At 44.4% G+C, this 25,819-nt stretch overlaps 1 protein-coding gene and 1 pseudogene across 2 annotated transcripts in view; one reads left to right on the plus strand and one right to left on the minus strand.

Annotated features, from left to right (window-relative positions):
• Nucleotides 1-14,924: 14,924 nt before the first annotated feature.
• LOC124977704 (40S ribosomal protein S15a-like) lies at nucleotides 14,925-15,313 on the minus strand (annotated as a pseudogene).
• Nucleotides 15,314-17,599: 2,286 nt separating this feature from the next.
• Fbln5 (fibulin 5) overlaps nucleotides 17,600-25,819 on the plus strand; it is a 69,475-nt gene continuing 61,255 nt past the window's right edge. Inside the window, exons 1-3 of one of the 2 annotated variants that reach the window (XM_047540086.1) lie at nucleotides 17,600-18,097; nucleotides 21,994-22,051; nucleotides 24,494-24,545. In XM_047540086.1, coding sequence (XP_047396042.1) covers nucleotides 18,081-18,097; nucleotides 21,994-22,051; nucleotides 24,494-24,545 — 127 coding nt within the window. In that variant the 5' untranslated portion in view covers nucleotides 17,600-18,080. Of the gene's footprint in view, nucleotides 18,098-18,406; nucleotides 18,604-21,993; nucleotides 22,052-24,493; nucleotides 24,546-25,819 lie in introns of those variants that run through there. The other variant, XM_047540085.1, reaches the window with a different exon arrangement.

The following is a 25,819-nucleotide window of genomic DNA, read 5'->3' on the forward strand; positions in this document are numbered from 1 at the left end:
CAGTAATGATATTTTAACTGTGATAATCTTCAGCTGTGACATTTTTAGACCAGTAATTTTTTTTTTTCAGCTCTAACATTCTTTGAGTTCAGTGAACTATTTTTGGATCTTAAGAATTAAATCTCAGTGATTTGAAAATACTGTGAACTTGGTATTAAGTTTGTTGAAGCGGTTGTCTAGATATCCTAGAACTCTTAAAATTCTTTGATACATTATTCTATTTTCTTTTTTCAAATTCAAGGCATGTTGATGTTGAAGGTTATACTGTTGGTTTTCCTCTCACAATGACAGGTCAGGCCCAATCCCTTCCTGATCCACGGCTAACCAGGTGTGTGTTCTTAAATGCCTACACCTCAGGAGGGGCAGAACCTCCCAGGTGGTGAAGGGAGGAGACATGATTTCTTTTAAATAATTAGAAACAAAGCAATAGAAATGTGCTTTAGGTTTCCTCTGCAGTTCCTTCTGCCTAGGTATGAAGAAACCACGGTATCGTCTGTAAGTTAATGCATTAATCCCTTTAGCAAAGATGTTTTAGGGTGTTCTCCTTGAGTAAAAGGGATGGTTGTGACAAGGTTTCAGATTCTAGGATCAGGAAGTGATATTTTATTTTTAAAAACCTACGTGGTATACTTAGTCTTCGAAATTTTTTTGGATCTTTTTAAAGTCTGCTTAAAGTACTTCTAGGCCACATGGAAACTTAACTACTTGGGGTGGTCTTAGATATATGCATTCAACCTTTATTCTTCTCTTTGGAATCATGCTTAGCAAATTGATAGCTCCTGTGTTGGAAAGTATTGATGGTAAAAATGGATTCATCATAGAACTGCCACTTGAGAAATCAAATTCCCCTTTTCTGCGTCTTTTTCACTTTTTATCTTTTCTCTTTGGACAACAGTTTTACTTGCTGAAAAGAAATTTAGCCTTATGATTATTCTCTGTGTGTGTGTGTGTGTGTAACACTGGAAACATTAAAAAGAGTAGACAGCTATTAGGAGGCAGTCTGGCTCTGGAGTTATGAAGAGGTCAACCATTTCTCTGCTAAAAGCAAGTATATAACTAAAATTGCAGTATAGTCATTTGGGGGCTCTGAAAATCAAAGGCAGTCAAGAAATTTAAATTTATTTTTGAAAAGCTTCTAGAGCTTTGGGTAAGAACTATGGGGAGCTCATGGCCTTCCTACCTGGGGCTTCCCTCAGCCCCAAACCTCCAGGTTTTTCTAGCACTGAGCAGGTTCATGAAAACCAGCAGCATCATTGCTTGATAGGGTAGACCCAGTGGGGGGGGGGGGGGTCATGACAATGCAAAGCTTATGATCTTGTCATTTGAAAGTGGCCAACTCACAAGGAAAAATTCAGAAATCAGTGATAGGCCAGTGGGAATTCAATGTAGAGACCCTGGAGCAGAGTCATAGAAAACCTTGGCTAACAGGAAGTCCCCAAGTACAGAAGAGACTAGGAGATGGGAAGGGAGAGCCGAGGCTGACATGGGCTGGCCATTGAGAGAGCTGTCCCACCTTCACAAACTGGTGGTGGACAGAAGACTGGAACTCCAGGGGTTGGGCAAGCACCGACTCCACCGAACACTGATCTACACCAATGTGACCCTGGGAAGCCAGACTAAAAATTAAAAATAAGGATGTAAAATTGAGCAGAAACAGCAACAGATATCCTCTACTCTGGGGAGAGGAAATGCACAATTTAGATATTAAAATCAAACTAAAACTAATAAAAATACTTCAGAGTCAATAGTTGGTACAATAGAATCTAAATTGTCCAGTTTTCAGCTGGAAATTGTGAGTAATACAAAGAAGATAGTGTGGTCCATACTCAGGAAAAAAACAGTCAAAAGAAACTGGGCCTAGATGTTGGATTTGGCACACAAAAACTTAAAAGCAGAATTGTCAATACAAATATTAAAGCATGTTCAAAGAATACAAAGTAAGATACCAAACAGGGATATAGGCGTTACTCAGCTTTATCAAATTGTAACATTATGCCGCATTGTCTAAAGACTTTTAAAAAGCAGTTTACTAAAGAAAACTTTGGACACAGACATTAAAGTGGAGTAACCATGAATCCACACACCCATTGCCAGCTTTAACAACTATCAAGTTCATCAACTCTCGTTTCATCTTCTACCCCCACCTACTCCTTCCCCCGACCCACACTAGCACATCTTAAAATGATGCCAAATAAGGAGTCGGTCTTCTTGTTACTCTTTGTGGAGAATATAAACGATCAAACAATGTGTCCTCCTTCCATTCCTGAACTCTCCAGGGATGTTGTGGCTGAAACTTGACATCCATCTGGATACATGGAAAAGCTTACATGGTTTAGGTCTGCATCGGGAGTGTCCCCCAAAAGCTCACATGTTGAAGGCAAGGCAGCAGAGACGAGAGCTGGGTCCTTCAGGGAGGGATTGGATTGTGAGGGCTTAGTCTCATCAGTGGATTAATCCATCTGATGGATTAATCATTTGAGAGGACCCCTGGATGGAAACTGGCAGGCGGGGCATGATTGGAGGAAGTAGGTGGCTGGATGTGTGCCCTTGTGGACTCGTCTTGTCCCTTGGCCCCTTTGCCCCACCTCTCTCTCAACTGAAACTTCAAACTGTGAGCTAAAATCAATCTATCGTCCTTTCCGTTGTTTGTGTCAGGTATTTTGTTCACAGTAATGAAAAGCTTGCACACATTACTTGAGGCCAGGGAGGTGCGATCCTGGACCCCGTTCTCTGCTACCTGCAGGTGTGATGTGGGCCTTGCACTTCTTCTTGGAGCCGAGGTTAGCGTCTAGGTCGAGCAATGTCCACTGCTGCCCAGGAAGGTGCAGGATCCTGTGCACCCCACAGGAGCAAAAAGCACAGGCAACAGAAAGTGGGGTCCAGCAGTCCATCTCTCAGGTTCCTCTCACTGCAGGCTCCGCTCTCACTTTTGGAACCATGGTGGATGCTGCTGAGAAGTGGACCTTACCCTATCCCTCAGCTTATCTGGAGTCCTAATCATGGTCCTGGACACTGAACCCTCACCCCCTGTGTTGACTAGATCATTTCTTACTTTGATTTCATTCTCTGTTCTCTCTACTTCCTGACTTGCCCCAAATTTATTTTCTTGGGCATGGAAAGCTGCTCAGATATTATAAATGTCCTTACCTTGTGACCCTAGAAAACCTTTCTCCCAGCACAGCTGCATTTTAGGACCATTGTCTCTTTGTAGATTTAAAAAAGTCTGATATGAAATTAATATTAAAATCTTGGTCACCCTTTGGATGTCATAATTTCTTATCCTAAGCCAATTTATGATGCAGCTTTAGTTTTGACATTTTAGAATAGAATGTTCCTTAGAGCAATTCCAGGTGGAGATGATATCTGTAGATAACAAGTTGACAAAAATTCACCAAATGCCCGTGAATCTTACTGGTAGAAAAGGAATATGGACCAAAGGAGAGGGGAGGGGGAGGAAAGAGACACATTATCACACATGAAGCTGTAAAAAAGCCCCAGAACTTTAACGTTTTGTTACACAATTTTTCGCAAACAGAAGACTAGAAAGAGCTAAATGGAAATCCCATGAGCTCAAAAGTGAGGCCTGAATAATGCAGTTTTGCCAGTCTCACTTCATTTATTCCTCACTATTTTTTTAGCATTAGGAATGGTCAGTCCTTGGAAAATTAATCATTTCTTCTTATTATCTACCACCCAAGACATATTGGAGCTTTCGATTGTCTTTTCACACACTAGGGTGACTCAAATCAGAATACGAATGTGGCACTTGCTTGTTTGGAGCCAGCCGTTGCCCCTGCTATTAGATCTGTTCCCTTCCTTGCTCGGTTAGTGTCCAGCAAAGCTTGCTCCTCGGTCTCCCTGGCCAGCTGGCTTCCTGTTGAGTTCAGCCGATGGGAAGCAGCCCTCGAGAGAGCTTAGAGGACGGGAGCGGGCAGGCCAGGCGGTTCTTCCTGCTGGCCGCCTCTGGCGCCATCATTTCAGTGGTGTCACGGTCCCGTCCGTCCGCAGGCAGCCTCCAGCATGATTCCAGTTCTTACAGGCAGCCCCAGATCCTCCATTCTGGCCACATAATCCCCTCTGGCCCCAGAACCCTAGGAGAGGTAGTGGTTCCCTGACAGCATAGCTCTGGGTTGCCTGGACATTCCATTTGGCTTTCTAGCTCTTTCCACACTTTTGAAACTAGTTCCCTGTACTGAATTCCTCTGTTAAACAACCTGGACAGAAGATTTTTTTCCCCAGACAGATTCTGATTGGTATAAGGTTTATTTCCTCTCCTCCTTTCTCCTCTCTGTATTTACACATTCATTCTCTCTCTCTCTCTCTCCTCTCTCCCTCTTCTTCCCACCCTCCCCTCCTCTCCCTTATTGATTCTTCCTCTTTTATCTCCTAGTTTTTTCCTTCTGTTCTCTGTATTTCTTGCAAACTGGTTGTCAAGTCAGAACTAAAGCCATCCTGGGCAATATGAAAGCCTACAGTCTTATGTGGCTATTTAAATGTAAAAATTAAATTAGTGAAATATAAATAAAACTCAAAATTCAGTTCCTTGGTAACACTTGCCACATTTCAAGTGCTCAATAACCACATGTGGGGAGTCACTATCATATTGGATAGCAAAGATATATAGAATATTCCCATTTTTGTGGTTATATATGATGTGGAGTTTCACTGGTGGTATATTCATATATGAACATAGGAAAGTTCCATTAGTCATGGCTGGTCTACAGACGACTTGATTCAGGTTCAATGCTTTCAGGCAAGAATGGTTAGGAGAAAAGACTTGTATTAGTAGAACTTAATAACTGCTTAAAATATCACTCAGACTGCTCAGAATGTAATAATTTCTCATCAGAATCAACTGGGGTGTTTATTAAAATGCAGATTCCTTGGTCAGACCCCTTTAACCACAGGACCAAATCTCTGAATTTGTGTGTGTGTGTGTGTGTGTGTGTGTGTGTGTGGTGCTGGGGATTGAATCCATGGTGTTGGGCATGTTAGGAAAACACTTTACCAACCGACCTATGTCCCCAGTCCTCAGGACTTGAATTTTAACAAGCATCTCATGTGTTGCACACTGACATTTGGAACCATGGTGTTTTAGTCAGCTTTTTTGCTGCTACCACTAAAACACCCAATCAGAACAAGTGTAGAGGAGCAAAAGTTTATTTAAGGGCTCGTGGTTTCAGAGATCTCAATTCCTAGACAGCTGGTTCCATTCCTCAGGGCTTGAAGTGAGGCAGGACATCATGGCGGAAGAGCGTGGCAGAGGGAAGCAGCTCACATGCTGATCAGAAAGCAGAGAGATCTCTACTTGCCAGTTACAATATCTACCCTGTAGCTACACCCCAATTCCCTCCTCCTCCAGCCACACTCCACCACTCCAGTGACCACTCAGTTAATCCCTTCCAGGGGATTAACTCACTGATTGGGTTAAGACTCTCACAACCCAATCACTTCTCTGAACTTTCTAGCATTATCTCACATGTGAGCTTTTGAGGGACACCTCACATCCAAACCACAACACAGAAACTTGTGTTCTAACTGCAAACATAGAATTAGGAAGGAAGGGAATACTCAGAACAATTGAAATGGCTTGAGGTAGCCAACTGTTGGGAGAATAAGTTCATCGTTGGAGAAGAACTGATAAATGTTCATCATTCGTTTACATCTGTTCTGAAATTTGCTTATGAGGCACAATTCATGCAGGTCTGTGATGGTTTTCACCAGACCACCAAAAAGAGACAAGTAAGCACAGTCATGTTTCAGAAGACCAAACAGAGTTATGAGATCCTGTATTTGGGTCCTGTGTTTGGTGTTAAAAGTCCTTTCATGAAATTCTGTGATGTGGTGTGTGATAGTTGCCATACATTTTTAATTTTTATTTGGAAAAATTAAAAGTTAGCGGCATATTGATTCTATTGTTTTGGAAGAGTTGGTTTTACTGGGCTGACAAATTCAAAAACCTAGAGCCACTCGTCATGGTCTACTTCATATTGATTATAAATAGAAAATGGTGATTTGAGCATCGCACCATTTTACAGTTAGAAATTGTGTGTTCTCCAAACCTCAGTCCAAATTAAGTGTCAGAAAACAGACAGACAAGACCAAACCAGAGATGGCAAATCAAAGAATGCCATTGGATATTCCTCAAGTACAACTCTGGGGTTCCATGGCAGATACTTATAGTACAGATTCCATATTTTCACACAATAATGTTTTTTGAAATTTGTTCTTTTTAGGTAGAATGTATTTTGACATATTATACATACATGGAGTATAACTTATTCTAATTAGGATCCCATTTTTGTGGTTATATATGATGTGGCATTTCATTGGTGGTATATTCATATATGAACATAGGAAAGTTATGTCCGATTCATTCTGCTATCTTTCCCATTTCCACCCCACTCCCTTCCCTTCATTCCCCTTTGTCTCATTCACTGAACCTCTGTTACCCCACCTCTTGTTGTGTGTTAGCATCCGCATGTCAGAGAAAACATTTGACCTTTGGTTTTGGGGGATTGGGTTATTTCACTTAGCATGATCTCGTCTCTAGATCCATCCATTTACTGGCAAATGTCATAAAATTATTGTTTTTATGAGTAATATTCCATTGTATATATATACCACATTTTCTTTATCCATCCATCTGTTGAAGGGCACCTAGGTTGGTTCCCTAGCTTGGCTGTTATGAATTAAGCTGCTACGAACATTGCTATGGCTGCATCCTATAATACGCTGATAAGTCCTTTGGGTATACGCTGACGAGTGGGATAACTGGGTCAAATGGTGGTTCCATTGCGAGTTTTCTGAGGAATCTCCATACTGTTTTCCAGTGGTTGCACCAATATGTAGTCCCACCAGCAATGTATGAGTGGGGGAGGTATCTTTTCCCCCACATCTCACCAACATTTATTGTTACTTATATTCTTGATAATTGCCATTCTGACCGGAGTGAGATGGGATCTCCATGTGCTTTAGCATTTCTTTAATTGCTAGAGATGCTGAACATTTTTTGTTATTTTTATTGACCATTCATATTTCTTCTATGAAGTACCTGTTCAGTTCTTTTGCCCACTTATTAATTGGATTATTTAGTTTTTTTGGTGTTAAGTTTTTTAGTCCATTACATATCCTGGAAATTAATGTGCTGATTTGCAGGTTGCCAAGATTTTCTCCCATTCTATAGGCCCTCTGTTCATGTTCTTGATTGTTTCCTTTGCTGTGAAGAAGCTTTTTAGTTTGATACCTTCCATTTATTGATTCTAGATTTTCTTTCTTGCACTTTAGGAGTCTCAGTGAGGAAGTTAGTTCCTAAACCGACACGATGGGAAGTTGGGTCTACATTTTCAACTAGTAGGTGCAGGGTCTCTGGCCTTATGCCAGATCCACTTTGAGTTTTTACACACAATTATATGCTAAACCCACAGTTGGTAAGACAATCCATGAGAAAAGCCCAGGTCTTTTCATGACTTGCTGAATTCCCTGGAAATTCCAGGCATGTGCAGAAGATCATGACCCCCTCAAATAAGGTGATTATACTGAAGTACAATTAGAGGGTTGGGGAGCTACTCAGTGGTAGGGCGCATGCTTAGCATGCACAAGGCTCCAGGTTTTGTCCCTAGACCACACAAATAAATAGAAATAAAAGCTCCAGTTAAAGACCAAAAGTAATGATGGGGGCAAAAATCCTGGAACCAAAGTTAGGAAACTTGGGCTCCAATTCTGGTTCTGCCTCTTATTGTATGATCTTGGGTGAATCGATCTCTCTGGGCCTTAGTTTTCACATTTATTTCAAGATTCAGTCTTTTCCTCCAGGTAACATCCTTTTTTAAAGAAAACATTATCAAGACTGGTGGGGCATCTCTTTGTGTGCCCTCTGACCTGTGTACACCCACTAGCACCAATTTTTTCTTTTCTTTTTTTTTTTTTTTGGTACTAGGGATTGAACCTAGGGACCTGTTACTGCTAAGCTACATCCCTAGTCCTTTTATGGGTTTGAGACAGACTCTCACTAAATTGCTGACCTCAAATTTGTGATCCTCCTGCCTCAGCCTCCACAGTCACTGGGATTATAGGCACGTGCCATTACACCCAGCTCCATTATTGACTAATCAGTGTCTTGTGTTTAAAATGAGAAAAAGGGACCTAACCTTTATTGAAGACCTACTGTGCATTGGGATGTGCTAAGTACTGTATAGGCACTATCTCTTTTTGAATAGTTTGATACACTTTTGCTCTGTTTTACAGCTGAAAATTGAAGCTCAATGAGGTTAAAGAATTTTCTTATAGTCTCACAGATAGTAAGTAATAAGGGAGAAATCAAACCCAAGTTGACTTGACTCCAAAAGCCCCTTTGCTCATAGGTGGCTGCACTTAGCACTTGAGATACTTGAGTGAATGGAAGAATGAATGGATGTCTATATAAAAGAATTCATGAGGTTTTACGTGGGACATTCAAAAACTCAACTAAGTGTACAGAGATGTCAAAGTTTCTGGATAGAGACTTCAACATGAATGAAATGATAAACTCCCTAAAAGACTAAAAAATTCATAAAATTTGATATCTTATAGTGTTAGTTTAGAATTTGGTGAAACAATTCTAAACTTCATTTTGAAGAATAAATACCTGTAGACAAGTCAGTATATTCTTTAAAAAGAGTAAGTAATAAGCCAGGTGTGGTGGCACATGCCTGTAATCCAAGCAGCTTGGGAGGCTGAGACAGGAGGATGGTGAGTTCAAAGCCAGCCTCAGCAAAAGCACTGTACTAAGCAACTCAGTGAGACCCTGTATCTAAATAAAATACAAAATAGGGCTGGGGATGTGGCTCAGTGAACAAGTGCCCCTGAGTTCAATCCCTATTACCGAAAAAAAAAAAAAAAAAAAGTAAGTAATAAGGACCATGTATGTACCCTACCAGATATCAACTTATTAATTTTAAGTAAAAGTAAATAAAACTGACCCAGGAATAGGCAAATTGAGAGAGTAATGTGGACAAGATCTAAGTATATCCATTGTACATTTACCTTGCACAATTTATCATCTTTCAATTAAGAGAGAAATGGGCATTACTTGATTAGTGATAGTATTTCAAATGATTAATTATTAAGAGAAAAATTAAGTAGATGTATATATATCCTATACCAACATGCATTCCATATGAACTGAGATTTAAAGGTAAAAAGAGGGGCTGGGGAGATAGCTCAGTCGGTAGAGTGCACAAGGCCCTGGGTTCGATCCCCAGCACCCAAAAAAAAAGGTAAAAAGAAACTGTCCAAGTATTTTGCTTAAGATTGCCCAGCTTCTTTGGGTTACCTGTGGGACTAAGATGCAGTCTCCTGAGATACAGCCTATGAGTTCTTTACCCTACTAAGCTGCCTGTCTTGTCACTAACTCAACATTCGGGGAGATCAGATGTTCCCTACATACAATTTGTTTTTCCAGGAAATACCCTGGGAGCAAAGGGATTTTGTGGATCTATTTTTAAAGGTCACTTCTACCTAACATGAAAGGACATGCATGCTCTTTAATAGAGGGTGGAAATCACGAAGGGTGGGTTTAAGACATTTAAATAAGTAAAAATGTAAGGTGTATATATTTCCAAAAATGCCATAAACAAGATTAAAAGGCAAAAGACAAACTTAGGAAGATATTGCAACAGAAATGACAGAAAGCTAATATCTCTACTACAGAAATACATATGGTCAAAGAAGAGAGGGGGGCAATTGGTGTCCCCTAGAATTTCTGGCAGAGGTTGCTGCTTGTCCTCTGATGTCCAAACTCTGCAAGAGAACCCCAGAGTTTGAGCTAAGTAGGCACTTGACCTGGTGGAATACAAACTACATCTCCTAGCCTCCCTTGCTGTGGGGTGTGGCCATTGAACTCTTCCCCGACTTCCTGAATGTGGGTAGGCAGTTTGAGCCATTTTGGACCATGCACTGAAGGTCAGCACTGTGAGCACCTTCAAGGGACAGTGCTGACACAACCCGCCCCAGACCACCTAGACTGCACACAGTGTGAGACCATGTGTCACTTTAGCATCAAATATAACAATTGACTGTTACTATTTTGACCAAAAAAAAGAAAAAAAGAAAAAATTTAAACACCCAAACCAACACTACTAAGAACCTCACTCAAAACACAGCATTGAAGTGGAATAATTTTGACCTTTTTATTGGTTCACAGGGAGTGAACTAACCACCTTGGTTTGGTATCAAAGGAGAGGAGGTGAATTGGAGATCATTTTCCACAAGGAGTTAAACATTTGGGTCTACAGAGCAAGATAGAAGTCAGGGATGGTGAGAGAGATTTATGCAAGAGTTATCTGTGTAATGGTGACAGCTGAAGCCAGGGGACCAGTGACTGTTCTCAGGACAGGAGAGTAGAGAGGCTGCATGGAACTTTGGGGGATTGTCTGCTTAGGGAGAAGGAGAAACAAAAGGGACTGAGTGTGAAGAGAGAGCCTACAGAGTGGGAGAAAATCTTTACCACCTGCACCTCAGATAGAGCACTAATCTCCAGGACAGAAAAAGAACTCAAAAAACACCAATAAACAAATAAACCAAATAACTCAAATGGGCTAAGGAACTGAACAGACCCTTCACAGAAGAAAATATACAATCAATCAACAAATGTATGAAAAAAAGTTCAACATCTCTAGCAATTAGAGAAATGCAAATCAAAACTACTCTAAGATTTCATCTCACTCTAGTCAGAATGGAAATCATCAAGAACACAAGCAACAGGGCTGGGTTTGTGGCTCAGTGGTAGAGTGCTTGCCTAGCACATGTGAGGCCCTGGGTTTGATCCTCAGCACCACATAAAAATAAAATAAAGGTATTGTGTCTACCTACAACTAAAACAAAACATTTTTTAAAAAAAGAATACAAGCAACAATAAATGTTGGCAAGGATGTGGGGGAAATGTACACTCATACATTGTTGGTAGGAATGCAAAATGGTGCAACCATTAAGGAAAGCAGCATGGAGATTCCTCAGAAAACTCAGAATGGAACCACCATTTGACCCAGCTATCCCACTTAGTTTATACCCAAGGGACTTAAAAATCAGCATATTACAGTGATGCAGCCATATTATAGCAGCTCAGCTCACAAGAGCTAAAGGGAACCAACCTAGGTGTCCTTCAATAGATGAATGGATAAAGTAAACGTGGTATATATATATATATATACACATAAAGGAATATTACTCAGTCTTAAAGAAGAATGAAATTATGGCTTTTGCTGGTAAATGGATGGAGTTGGAGAATATCACACTAAGTGAAATAAGCCAAATCCAAAACCCAAAGGTCGAATGAGTTCTCTGATATGTGGATGCTAATAATCAATAAGCAGTAAGACGGGGGTGGGGAGCTAGGGAAGAAGAGAGTTACTTTATATTAGGTAGAGGGGAGTGAAGGGAGGGGAGGAGGGACAGTAGAGTGAAACAGACATTATTACCTCAGGTACGTATATGACAAATGTGATCCTCCAACATGTACAATTGGAAAACTGAGAAATCACACTCCATTTATGTATGATTTATCGAAGTGCATAAGTGCATTCTACTGTCATGTATAACGAATTAGAACAAATTAAAGTGAAATACAAAACAAAAGGGATTGAGGAAAATGCAGTGAGAATTACAGAGGGCTCACCAGAGTAACTTCAAGTTGTGATGAAGGCGCTTGGGAGGCCAGGAGCCCACGGGGAAGGAGCAGAGGCTGTGGGCCGGGGTCACTGGGATCTTGGGGACTTCGGTTTGAGGACTCAGCTGGAGGGTGGAGGGGGCACTAGGTGAGGAGGTGAATGAGACTGAGTTCAGTCTGACCAGGGAGAGGAGTGGGGGAGGGGCTCAGAAACAACAGGAACTTCCCTCCGCCCAGCAGGGGGAGGCTTGTGGAGAGGAGCCAGTGCCCCCCCAGAACTCAGGGGTTGACTTTAATTTTCTGACTATTTTTGAATAATAATAATAAACATTTAAAGAATTTAAGAAAAAGAGAAGGCAATGAATGACCCAGGGAGTTCTGGAATGTTCCTGGGGAGTTAGGGCTAAGGGAGGGAAACAGCCATGTCAATAGTAAGTCAGAGAAAGCAAAGCGGAACAAGGGTTCCCAAACCACATCGGCCTGGTTGGGGCTGGAGCCTGGGCTGTTTATTACCTGTGCGGCCGAAACTCTCAGGGGCCTGTCTCCAGAGGCAGAGTGCAGGATTTCCTATTCACAGGTTCGCTGTGGGAATCCGGACTCTGCCCCATAACAGACATTTAATAACACCCTTTTCCCTGTTTCACAGTTGCTCCCAGAAAACCATTGTGATGTAATTCTTTTCGGACAGTGAAACAAAATTAATGCCTTAATATTAATAAAGTATATGATTAAATGCCTAATTTTGAGCCCCTCCAACCCAGTGTGCCATATCAAACCATTCTGGAAAAAATCACCCGATTGTCTTCCAGCCCTAGCACAGAAATGGGGCTCCACTGGAACCTGGGTGAAGCCCCTTTTACATTATGCAGCAATTTACATCTTGTGACATCCATTTGATTCTGAGGGCCGAGGCAGGGCAGATGTTGAGATCCCTATTTTGCAACTGAAAAAGAAAAAAAAAAAAAAGGCACGTGAAAAAGGAAGTGGTGATCTCGGAGCCAGCAAGGGTCCTTGTTCAGCAGGTCCTGCCAAAAGACCCTCCTTTTCTTTTTTTAAAAAAAGAGACCTGCTAGGTCAGGAGTTGTGATACACAGCATGCGTTTTGATGCCAGCAGGACATTTGACAAAGTCTCCACAGAGTCCTTTTGGACGAGGGGAACCGTTCAGGACAGGAAGCTTGTTCAGTAAAAGAGGGCATGACCCGTGGCTGCAGAGGGAGGATTAGGGAAGGCAGGTCACACAGGAAGCAGACTCGGTTCAGCTCACGACAGCCCTTGTAACAATCCAGCGGTGAGACAGGCGGTTTTGGGAGAGAGGCTGGCGGCACCCAGAGTTAGACAATTGGCAGTGACCCCAAACTGCTGAGGAAAGAGCAGAGCTCAGTGGCAACCTGGAGGAACAGCTCCACTTCAGCACCCGTCCTGGTAACGGTGCTGTGCAGAACTCGTAAAGTCCAAGTCACATTTGACAGATGCACAGTTGTCAAAGCTGGGACTGACACGTGATACCTCAGATGACAGAACTTATGTTGGAAAAGAGCTTGAACAATGGATAAAGCTCCAATAAGGAAACATGTAAAACTTTATTCTTGGCTAAAAAGAATTAACAGCCCAACAGGAGGGAGGAGGTGGGGCCAGGTGGCCTGGGTACTCTGGATGGTTCACTGGTGCTAACTCAGTCTGGACCACGAGGCTGATGCACCTGCCAAAGGGGTCATGTGATTCTTGAGGACCAGTTGGAAGGACTGGGATGTTTGGCTTGGAGAAAAGAATACAGTAGCTCTCCCTCATCCCTAGGGGGATAAGTCCTGAGACCCAGTGGGTGCCTGAAACCACAGATAGTACCCAACCCTACATACACAATGTCTTTTCCGATACCTACCCATGATGGGGTTTGATTCACAAGTTAGACACATTAAGAGATTAACAACAATGAATAATAAATAGAACATTTATAACAATATACTGTAATAAAATTGACCTTGTCACTATGCTTGTGCTTTGGAGCCATCTGAAGTAACATAAAGGTACTTTCGCACGAGGACAGTGGATCTGACAACCACGGTGGTTAAGGGACCAAGTAGTGCACACAGTGTGGATACGTAGGCTGGTGTCACGGTTTGGGTCTGCAACATCCTCTAAAGTCTCCAGTGTTGAAGGCTGTCCCCGTGAAGCAAGGTTCAGAGGTGGGGCTTTGGGGGGTCATTGGATCCCGAGGGCCTTAACCTTGCCTATGGATTAATCCATTCATGGATCATAGCTGAATGGACTATTGGCAGAGGGTGGGGTAGGAGGTAGGACCTAGTTGAAAGGAGGAAGTCCATGGGGACTGTATCTTGTCCCTGTGTCTCTCTCTTTCTCTCTCTCCTTCCATCTTACTTCCATCTGCCATGAAGTAAGCAGCTCCACGCCCCTGTTCCCTCTGCCATGATGTTCTGTCTCACCACAGGCCCAGAAACAATGGAATCAACTGAATGTGCACTGAAACCCTGAACCAAAACAAATCATTCTTTCTTTAGGTCATTTTCTCAGGTATTTTGTCACAGTGAATGAAAAACTGATTAACATAGCAGGACAAAGAGGCGTTTCACATCTTGGGCAGATGGAGTGAGACAGGGCAAGATTTCATCATTCTATTTAGAACAGCGTGCAATTTAAAACTTTCAAATCACTTTTTTAAATTTTCCATTTAATATTTTTGGACTTTGGTTGACTGCAGCCAACTTTCAGCAGATAAGTGGGGGATGGGTACTGAAATAGCATGGACGGTTTTCGTGAATGGGAAGCTTGTTAGGTAGAAGAGGGCTTGGCCTATGGCTGCACAGGGGAGAATTAGGACCCATGGAAAGAACCCCACAGAAGCCAACTTGAGGTCCTCTCGTGACAGCACTAACAAATTGAGCTGGTCAATAGTGAGAGTGCCCCCCGCCCCCGACTTTAGAAGTGGCTAAGTTGCTATTTAGTAAAGATATTTGGGAGGAGGTTGTGTAGGGATGGGAGTTTGGACACAGTAACCATCATGAGGATAACTAGCTTTTATTTCTCTCCCACAATCATCCTGAGAGAGATATCATCTCCATTTTGCAGATGGGGAAACCAAAATATGGAGAGGTGAAGTGACCTGTCCAAAGTACCCAACCAGTAAGTGATAAACCCAAGACTCAGGTCAAAGTCTTTGATGACAGCCCTCATTCTCTCCCTCCTTCTAGCCTACTCTCTCTCTCTATATATATATATTTTTTTTCCATTGAGGCATTTTATTGTATGTATGCTTTACATCCCTAGAAAAAGAATCCCAGGATTATTCCCCCCGTGTGTTTTTGTCTTGCTTCTTCATGGTCCACAATGCCCGCTGAGGTTGTCAATACAATGAAACCAAACTGACGGGATGGGAGCAGATTATTCTGCCATTTTTGTAGGTCTTTGAGCTGCACATCAAATCTGGGGCTGATCACTCCATACTTGTTTAACTGCCTGTGAAGTTGACAACAATTTTCCCAGCTCTGCGATCATCAGTGATTTCAAATTCGCCAGTGTAACCATGCTTCATCATCACAGTTAGAAACTGGGCAATGACTTTGGAGCATGGCCTAATAAGGACCTGGCATTTGCCTCTCTTTTCTGCATTGTTGATGCTCTTGAGAGCATCAGCCAGGACATTCCTGAGCATAATTAGGCGGCACGAAAAGATGGCGGAAAGAGCTAGCCCCACAATTTTAAGATGGCAATAATCTCTGGTCCCAGATAGGTTCCCAGACAGTTTTGATTTTGGGGTCTTCAATTTGCTCATGTAGAAAACAGTCATATTGATTTCTTCCCCCTCTGAAACCTGCAGGAAAATTGGTGGTGTCTGTGGGGCAAGAGGACTAAGTAATTTAAAACTCCTGCCTCAGCAAATAGCTCTACATAAGTATAATGTCTGTGTAAAATAACAATCTCATATTTTGAATGGGCAACATATGTACATGTACAAAATTCAGATGATATCAAAAGATGAGCAATGAAAAGATAAGTCGCCTCTCACATCTGTTCTCCAGCTTCCTACCCAATTTCCTTCCCAGGACATTGCTATAGATTGAATGTTTATATTCTTCCAGAATGAACCTGTTGAAATCCTCACTCCCAATATGATGGTATTAGCAGGTGGAGCCTTGGGAAGGTACTTCAGTCATGAGGGTGCAGCTCTCATGAATGGGATCAAAGATCCCTCCTCTCCACAGTTTCCCTCTTTCTACTATGTGAGGACACAGAGAAGGCCATCTGCAACCTGAAGGAGGTCCTCACCAGAGCCCAACCATGCTGGCACCATACTGATCTTGAACTTCAACCTCCAGAACTGTGAGAAATACATGTTTATTGTTTAGACACCTAGTCTGTGGTTAATTATAGTAACCTAAGATGACTGAGAGAAATCACACAACAGTCTCATGCATAAAGAGATGCCTTATCTTTTCTGTACGCATACAGCAAGAACTTGCGTATCTTCTGCTTTTTGCAAATGGCGGCATGCTTCACACACAGTTCTATATTTCCCTTTTCATTTATGTTATGCTTTTATTTACTTTTTGCTTATATATTAGACTTGTATTCTACTTTTACACAATATATTAAATTGATCTATGTGAAGTTACCAATATTCTACAGTTTTGACCTGCAAAATATATTGGAAATTCTTCAAAGTTAGCACATAAAAAGACACTTCAGTCTTTTTTTAAAATAAATAAGTTATGACACACATAGGAGTTCACAAATCCCAAGTTTACACACCCTCTGTAAGCAGCACCCACATTGATAATTAGAATATTACCAGCACCCAGAAGGCTCCTCCTGGTGCACCCTCCCAGGCACAACCTGACTTCAAATCTTTTATTAATGGAATTGGTCACTATGTAGTCTTTCTTATGTGTCTAGCTTAAAAAAATGATTGTACTTTGTATTTAATGTCTACTTTTGGAAATCCCTTATGTTAACTCTATAGATGTCTCATTGATGAGCCTTAGGTGTTTATCATCTTTTGCTGTTATGAATAATGCGAGAGGAATAACCTTGTAAATAAAGGGTATTTTTTAAAATGTTTTATTATTGGAAATTTCAAACAGTAAATAGACACAGCTGGCACAACTATCAATGTTCTGCTGTTCTTGTTCAGTGGGATTCCATTTAATTCATGCATACAAAACAATGTCCTTTGAGAAGCTAAATTAAATACGCAGGCTCTGGAGGCCCAGGGTGACCATGAGGAAGTTACTGACCCTCCATGACCCCCACTTCCAAAGCAGTAGAGGTGAGGGCTCCCGCGCCCAGTTGCGGGTAAGGTGAGAGGAGCTGTGTGCTTGCTGAATTGTAGGGAGGGCTTCGAGGGGTCCAGGAGAAAGTGGAGACGAGGAGGGCTTGGGCCACTACCAGTCCACTTGTGTATTTCCTCGAGTAGTGTCTTTGGCTCAATTTCATTTCATGAAAGGGTCCCAAGTTCGAAAAAAAGAAAAAAGTAGTTCGACGCCACCACTACAGTGTGCGCAAAGGACTTGGCACAGGACTTGAGGGCCGGTCACCATCCTCTCTTTCAAAACACTCCTCTTGTCAAAATCGCTTTCAAGTCAAGGGATGCTTTTTAATTAAAGCCAGAAAATGCCAGAGGGAATCAAGGGACGAGGACCAGGAGAGGTGTCCTGGTTCAGGCTGGAGCCTTGAGTGAGCATCCGCGGGAGTCCAGCCCCCTCCTCTTCCCCACCCCCTCCTCCCACTTGGCTTAACAGGGTCTGGATTCCCAATCAATGCTACGTTTCTAGTCCCTGCAACTGCGTGTGTCGTGGGTGCAAGTCGCTCCGGTCCCAGCGGCGATCGCTCCTCTGCGGGTCCCGCTGCCACGAAGCCCGGTGCGCAACCCCCTCCCGCGCGCCCCGCCGCCCCGCCCCGGGTGGGAAGCGGAGGCGCGGCGGCCTCCCCGGCCCGCGCCCCTGCACTTGCCCGCCCATCGCCTCCAGCCGAGGTGCTCGCAGCCGAGTGCGGCCGGGACCGGGCTCTCCTCCCAGCGCCGAGCACTTGGCCCTGGCAGACGCCCCAAGATTGTTGTGAGGAGTCTAGCCAGTTGGTGAGCGCTGTAATCTGAACCAGCTGTGTCCAGACTGAGGCCCCATTTGCATTGTTTAACATACTTAGAAAATGAAGTGTTCATTTTTAACATTCCTCCTCCAATTGGTTTAATGCTGAATTACTGAAGAGGGCTAAGCGAAACCAGGTGCTTGCTCCGAGGGCTCTCCAGTGGCTCGGAGCACCCAGGCTGTCCCCCTTCCCTCTCCATCACTCGCTGGGCCCCTCTGGAATAAAATACCCGCGAGCCCCTCCGGCCCAGCGCAGCCGCCGCGCAGAACTCCTCCGAGGGTCCCGCCTGGGAACTTTCTCTCCCCCTTTGCCTCTTCTCCCCGCGCATCTTGGACATGCCAGGATTTAAAAGGTAGGTTCTCGGCGCCGGGCTTTCTTTCTCCAGGGTCTGGAAACCTTACTAAAAACCTGATGGGTGGAAAATGGCTGTGGCGGAGATTCAGGCTATGTCAGGGTATTGGAAAAGGCATTAGCCAGTGATGCAATGATATTGTTAATTATAAAAAGCTGCGCCTCTGTAATTTCCATCTTGAAGCCTTGGTTTGGGAGTGGGGATTGTCTGTTTCAGAAGTCAGCCTCAGAGAGAGGTCTGCAAAAATCTCAGTGCTTAATTTCTTCGTTCTTTTCCGTAAGGACTGCAAATTGGTGCGCACTTTTAAAAAATACCATATATATCTTTTAAACTTGGGAGGGCGATTCCTAGTTCACTAGCAATTGCTTTGCTGCTTCGGCTGTTGGACAAGCAAATCGACTGGCTGAACATCACGGGCTGAATTTGCTCTATGTCTGTGTGGGATCCACAAAGGGACCCAGAAGTTTTGAACCAATGAAAAGTGGGGACAGCAGACAGAGATACATGTAAGCAAATGTTTTGTTATTCTTTGCGGAAATTGCAATTCCAGTCGAGTAATCCTTAAGTCTTGCAGAACTTTATCTACATGACATCTGCACAGTGTCTCTCTGGCCAACTCTTGAAAACAGAGCTGCTTTGCATAAATTAACCTTGTATGTGTGTGTTAGTGTGTGTGCTTGCATGCTGAAAATGAAGCTTTAATAATGTCATCCTGGCTTGGGGACCCGCAGTTCAATGACAGGCAGTCCTGAGATTCCCTTGATCTCCCTGCTTTCCTTGTATTTTTAGGATGGGGCACGAAATGGGTGGACCCACCTGATTTCGAAAGTTCCAGGGACCAGTTTGGAGCATTGACTCCTCTTTCCTTTCCAGCATTAGCTGCAGTTAGTTCATTTTTTTGGCGTTTTCTAGGGTTTTTCATGACAAGGTGCAGCTATTTGTGACGCTGTGGGAGCTTCAGTGCTTGGGTACTATTTCATTTTGGAAACCCTCTTCATTAGCCTGGAGCTTATTTGGCCCCCAGGACCCAGCTGTGGCTCTTTCAGGAGGCTGGGCTTGGTGTTGGACCTTCCTGGGGCTGCCTCCAGCCAAAGGGAATGGGGAGCAGAGTAGGGAGAGGCGGGGTTAGCACGCCTTTTCCACTAGCTCTTGAAGTTCACTGCATGCAGTCAGCCTGTTCTGTCTCCAACATAAACGAGACAGGATTTTATAACCACCCGAAAGGAAACTTCATGTGAAGAAACAGGAAAACATTGAAATTCATAATATACAGACTGGAAAATAAATTTGTTATTGTTCTTTCATTCCTTCCAGATATAAATCTGGCCATTGCAAATATCAAAAAGCCCTAGGATTTGGCTCTGCACTTTATAAGGTCAGAGCTGTCTCCAGTGTTCTAGAACCTGGCTGACACAGGCGTTTAGATAAAATGAAAATTTGTGGCTGCTCAGGGTCTTTATTCTTTGGATTGGGGACTAGATGAAGGAAGTGGGCTTGCATTTAGTACCATATTGGGACTCTGTTCTTTCTGGATGTCACCTTAACTCTGGCCGTCTGAATACCCAGAGTTGCTGCTTCACAAGAACCGTGTGTCATGGATATGGGTGAGCTTTGTAATCTACCCAACACTCATTCTGTTAAGGGAGGGATTACAAAGTGGTGATGCACTTTGCCAGGAAAAGGTCACCAAATCCAACCAGTCCCAGGTCCACTGCCCTAGAAGAAGGTTAAGCTCACCCCCTTTGGGAAGTCTTCCCTGACCTTCCTGCTCCTCCCCACAGCCTGGCTCCTTGGCACCCAGTGGGTCTCTCCATCAGTGCTCTTACCAGTTGATTCATGTAGATCCCCAACCAGCTCACCTGGGGAGCAGTCGGGTCACAGTTTTGTAGCTGCTCTGCCTGGTGTCCTTGCTGCAGGCAGTAGTTGCTCAGACAAATTGCTATTGAACTGCATAATGACAGCCCTAAATAAGGTTGTGCATTTGCATGTATTTTGTATTCAACTTGCCCATTTTAAGCACCAGCTCAGTAGTGTCCTGTGCCTTCACTGTGCTCTGCAGTCAGCCTCAGAAACTCTTCATCTTGCAAGCCGAGACTCTCCCCATTAAGCGGTAATTTCCTCTTCCCACGTGCCCTGGCCCCTGGCAACCTCCATCCCACTTTTCTCTATGCATCTGACAAATCCAGGTACTTCATATAAATGGAATTCTACAGTATTTGTCTTTTTTTAAAATGAGTGGCATATTTTTCTTAATATCCCCAAGGTTCATCTATGTTGTATTATTTCAGAATTTCCTTCTTTTTAAGCCTGAATAATATTCCTTTGTGTATTTGTGATATATTTGTACACATACGTACACCTATCTACATTTCATTTAGCTGTTTATCCACCAGAGACATTTGAACTGTGTCCACCTCTTGGCTATGGTGAATATTGCTGCTGTGAACATGGGTGGACAAATGTCTGTTTGAGTCCCTGATTTTTGTTCTTTTGGGTGTGTACCCAGGAGTGGAGTTGCAGCATCAGGTGGTAGTTTTATGTTTAATTTGGGGGTAACTATCACACTGTTTCCCACAGTGGCTACCACATTTTTCCATTCCCACCAACAGTGCACAGAGTTCCAATTCCCCCATATCCTTGCCCTCACCTGTTATTTTAGTTTATTTATTTATTTTTAAAATAACCATCCTAATGGATGTGAAGTGGTACAGATAGTTGGTTTTTGTTTTTTGTTTTTTGTTTTGTACTGGTGATTGAACCCTGGGGTGTTTAACCACTGAGCCACATCCCCAGCCTTTTTTATTTTTTAATTTGAGACAGGGACTCGCTGAGTTGCTTAGAACCTTGCTAAATTGCAGAGGTGGCTTTGAACTTGAGATTCTCCTGCTTCAGTCTCCTGAATCCCTGGGATTACAGGTGTGCACCATTACACCGCTCAGACTTTTACAGCATATTGGTGATCACGGTTTCATCAGAAAACAGTTTGAGGACTGGTGATACTGTTCAGTAGTAGAGCACTTACCTAGCGTGTGCAAGGACCTGGGTTCAATCTCCAGCACTGCAAAAAAAAAAAGCAAAGCTTGGGGGTGATGAAGGTCAGATTGCAGGTGGGTACAGAGAGGGTTAGTGACTTGCGGGTGACAGCACTGTCCTGACTGGTGGTTTCTGGGCTCCTTCCCCTATGTCCCCAGTCCTCTCTTGCCTGGGCCTGCTGGTGGAACAGTTCCTGCAGTTCACTCTCTGGGGCTGGTGTAGGGAGCTGGGTCCTCCGAGCCATCTGTTGACTGGGGATTCTCATGTGTGAGGACCAAGGGCTCAAAGCTGTGGTTAGGAGACTTCTGTGACCCTTTTCTTCAGTGGAACTCAGAGTGCCTCACGTTGTTCCCACTTTCCTCTCCTTTCGTGGCCTGATGGTTTATAATGGCTTATTGACTCTAGTCATTTCAGAATGAGATGTTCAAAACTCAGCTGGTCAATGCACTGTGAATCTCACAGTAACATTTAAAAAAAATTTCTATTTTCTTTCTTTCTTTTAAAATTTTTTTTGAAGCAGCAAAACTCTTTGTTAAGAAAATATGCTCTAGGGGCTGGGCTGTACCACAGTGGTGGAGCACTTGCCTGGCCTAGGCGAGACCTGGGTTCCATCCCCAGCACCTCACACACAATGACAATGTGACCCAACTTATTATCCTGATACAGGAAGCAAGTGGAGGAGGCCAGCTTCTGTTTGGGGTGGTTAGGTATCTGGAAGCCTCCTTGACCTCTCCAGAGTGTGCCCCGCCTCCCCATACGAGCAGGTGGAGAAGCCACCATCACGGCCTCCTGGGGGCCTGAGATGCACAGCCCCTCAGACCCGCTGTACCTGGGATTTACATGCACTTTCTCTCCTTCCACAGGATACTCACCGTTACCACCCTCCTGGCTCTCGGTCTTCCACGTCCTGGGAATGCACAAGTAAGACTTTTTTTTTAAGTTGTCTGGAATTGTATTAAAAACCCAGGGCGAGGGAGTCCAGTCATGCATTTTAGAAGCCTAGACTGTGGTGGTGGGAGGACTTTACATTGACCTAATCGAATGGAGCTCTTCGCTGTGGACCGTAGCTGGGACTCCGAGAAGCTGCCACTGGCCCCAGGGATGTAGTTTCTAAGAGGCAGGGCTGGGATTATAGCTCGGAATCCTGACTCCCAGTCCAAGAATCAGATTGTCCCCTTATGTCCCTCAGGGAACCCCAGCTTATCTTCAATGGTAAAACTTGCAATAGGCCATAGTGCTTCAGGAGGATTGTGCCCTGGGGGTCTGTCCATGGCCCTGAGAGTCCCTGAGTACCTCCATTTTTGCATCCTCCTGGAGGAGATGAGGGGAGGGGTGGAGGTTAAGCAGACTTCTCTCAGGGCAGTGTTGGGTGCTTCAGTCCCAAACCCAGGAGAGCACCCTTGTGCTGGGACCCTGGGAGGAATGTGACATGGCAGGTGAGGGGAAGTCAGGGTGAGGGACTGGGAGGAGTCGGGAGGGAAGGACCCAGCTGTGTCAGCCCTTGAGAAATGTGAGCAGATCCCTTTTAAAAACTCAGAGTTGCACTCATGCCTCTGACTCAGGAAAGAAATGAGAGAAGCCCCCCATCTGGAAGCAGAGCAGAGGGGCTGCAGCAGGGCAGGCAATATTTTTTCCTTTCATGATAAGATTTGAAGCAGGGTTAGGTGTGTAGCTCAGGAGTAAAGTGCTTGCCTTACATGCACCAGGCCTGTGTTTACACAAAAAGAAAGGAAGGAAGGAAGGAAAGGAGGGAGGGGGAAGGGAGGGGAGAGGGAGAGAGGAGGGAGGGAGGGAAGGAAGGAAGGGAGGGAGGGGGGAAGGGAGGGAGGGAGGGAATGGAGGGAGGGAGGGAAGGAAGGAAGGAAGGGAGGGGGAAATGGAGGAAGGAAGGAAGGGAGGGAGGGGGGAAAGGGAGGAAGGAAGGAAGGAAGGAAGAATGAATTTGAGTTGGGGTCACTGGGGTGAGGAGGGTCTTGGGAAGAGAAACAGAAAATTTTAGGTCTCGGAAGGACCTTGGAGTCTTCTAATCCAGCCTTGTGGGGCACAGATGAAGACATCTAGGCCCAGAGGGCAGTGGTTACCAGACTCTATTTACTACGGTTTAGGAACTTTTCATACATTAAACTATTTAATCTTTACAACCACTTAGAGGTAAGTCATTCCCATTTTCTACACGGGGAAAGTGGGGCATAGGAAAGTTGTGCAGCGAGAGCGGCCCAGAGTGAGGACTGAAGCTGGGTAGACCAGTTGGATTGAGCCCACTCCAGTGCTGAGCTGGAGAACAGGCCTGAACCCGGTCTCCTGGGCTCAGTGGCACAGCCTCCTGGCTCTTCTGTTCTACATCCTTTGTCTCAAGGCCTAAGGCACCTAACCCTCCCCAGGAGTGCAGCCAAACCCATCATTCACAAGCAACCACAGCTCAGGGATGCTGGACCCCTGAAAGTGGAGGGAAGGCCTAGCACAGGAGCTCCACAGTCAGAACCTTACCTCCTTGGTTTATCCCTATAAAATGTCAGGCTGCAGGGGTTTCCTGAAGGGCCCTCTGACTCTCTACCCCAAGCCTTTTTTTTTAAGTGCATAAAGTTGTAGCTCACGTTGTTTGTAAAACTCACAGCCCTCTGGGATGGTAGAGCCACAGTTCTTTCTGGTTGCATCTAGGTGTGTGATCACTCTGCTGAGACCCACACGGAGGCTTCTCCCAGCCCTGCTTTTCTTAGAAAACTGATCACATCTGCCAAGTAGCTTTTATTAGCTATCTGTAGAGGACTGAGATTTAGGAAGAGGATTTCACAGGGGACAAAGAATTTATATTGGGCTCTGGGAAGTAGAGGTTAAGTAGCATTTGAAGAAAGAGTCATTGCCCTTAAAAACATCCAGGAAGGGGCTCAAGGCAGGGCGTGCTGCCTCCCACGTACAGATTGATCTGTATTGCTCTTCATAACTAGAGCATTGAAAAGCCCAGTAACCTTCGCCAAAAGTGGGGGTTAGGGGAAATTTAAAGATAAAGTTAAGTACAGGGTGGTCACCTGTAATCCCAGTGACTCTGGAGGCTGAGGCAGGATTGCAAGATCCAGGCCAGCCTCAGCAGCCGAGTGAGACCCTCAGCAGCTGAGTGAGACCCTGTCTCAAAATAAAAAATATAAAAGGGACTGAGGTAAAGTGCTCCCAAGTTAAAAAAAAAAAAAGAAAAAACAATGCTAAGTATAAAATGATTGTAAAAAGTGGTGGTGATGCAGGTATGGGTTTCGCGAATGTCTTCCTTCTTAGCTCCATTTCCCAAACATTCTGCAATTCATCTTTCATACTTTGATAGTGAAAAGGAAGTGACATGACCTTACCTGTTTCTTCTCTCCTCTCCTGCAGCAACAGTGCACCAACGGCTTTGACCTGGATCGCCAGTCAGGACAGTGTTTAGGTAGGAGCCTCTGCAGATCCCTCGCTGGGATGGGGACATTTGATGACAGCCCAATTGCAGGGCCATTTTCTTTCTCAGCTGTTGTTTGCTGTTGTCAAGCCTTTGTTTGCCTTGCCATGGAGGAACTCGGTGGTAGGAAGTGATGGCGGTCAGTGATGCCCTTTTATTAGTTGCCTTCTTGGTGTCTGGCCCCAGCCGAGCACGGTGAGAGCTCAAGAGCTTTCCAGCTGTGTTGGTTTCCCAGGGCAGCTGCAATGAGAGAGCCGCCGACACAGCTTAAACTACAAAGGTTCATGATCTTAGGGTTCCATCTGTCAAGAGCCCAGCCTTGGTCCAGCGGGCTACGGTCAAACTACCATCAGGGCTCAAGGGGACACTCCATTTCCTTGCTCATGAGGTTGTTGGCAGGTTTCGCTTTCTTGCGGCTGTAGGACTGAGGTATGGCTGGCTGTTAGCTGAGAGCCTTTGCAGCTTCTAGAAGTTGCCCTTCCCCCTTGGCTGGTGGCTTCCTCCTCTGTCCTCAGAGCTGGCATGTGGCATCCAGTGCCTCTCATGCTGCTGCTTTTGCTGTTGCGGCGTCTCTCTGACCAGTTCTTCTGCCTTTTCTTGTATTTTTGAGGACTCATGTGATTCCTTTGGGCCCACCCAGATAATCCAGATAATCCACAGGTTAGCTGATGAGCAACCTTAATACCTAACATATTCCCAGGTTCCAAGGATTAGGACGAGGCCCTTCCCGGGGGTGGGCATTCCTTTAGCAGACCACTTAGTGGGAGACAGACCCTGAGAATGTTGAGACAGTTTGCCGGAATAGTCTTTGCTGTGGAGGTAAAGCCACGGACCATGGAAGAGAGAGGAGAGGGTGATGCTCTGTCTGTGGTTAATGAAGAGTGGTGGGGTCCCGTTTGAACTGGGTACTGATGGATGAATAGGATCTGCGAAATGTCATTCCAGGTGGGGGAGCCGCTTAAGCAAAGGCCCTGGGGTGGGAAGGACGTTCCGAGTGTAGAGCGGCGGCCTGTTGTGGATGGAGCACAGGGTGCATGAGAAGAGTAAGGCAGCCCCTACCCTGCCTTTCCCCCAGCACTGTGATTGGCTTTTTTGTCATATTTGATGCCGCCAAATTGTGTGTCTTCCCTGAGCTCACATTGGCTAACCAGTGGGGAGATGGACAGCTTGAAAGAAGGTTGAGGGTGGAGGAATAAAACCTGCACCGGGAAATCCAGGCTCACACTCTGACTTAAAGTCAGATTGGATTTAACGCTTGGATTTAA

The sequence above is a fragment of the Sciurus carolinensis genome, chromosome 2 (genome assembly GCF_902686445.1).
Source record: "Sciurus carolinensis chromosome 2, mSciCar1.2, whole genome shotgun sequence".
NCBI classification, from domain to species: Eukaryota; Metazoa; Chordata; class Mammalia; order Rodentia; family Sciuridae; genus Sciurus; species Sciurus carolinensis.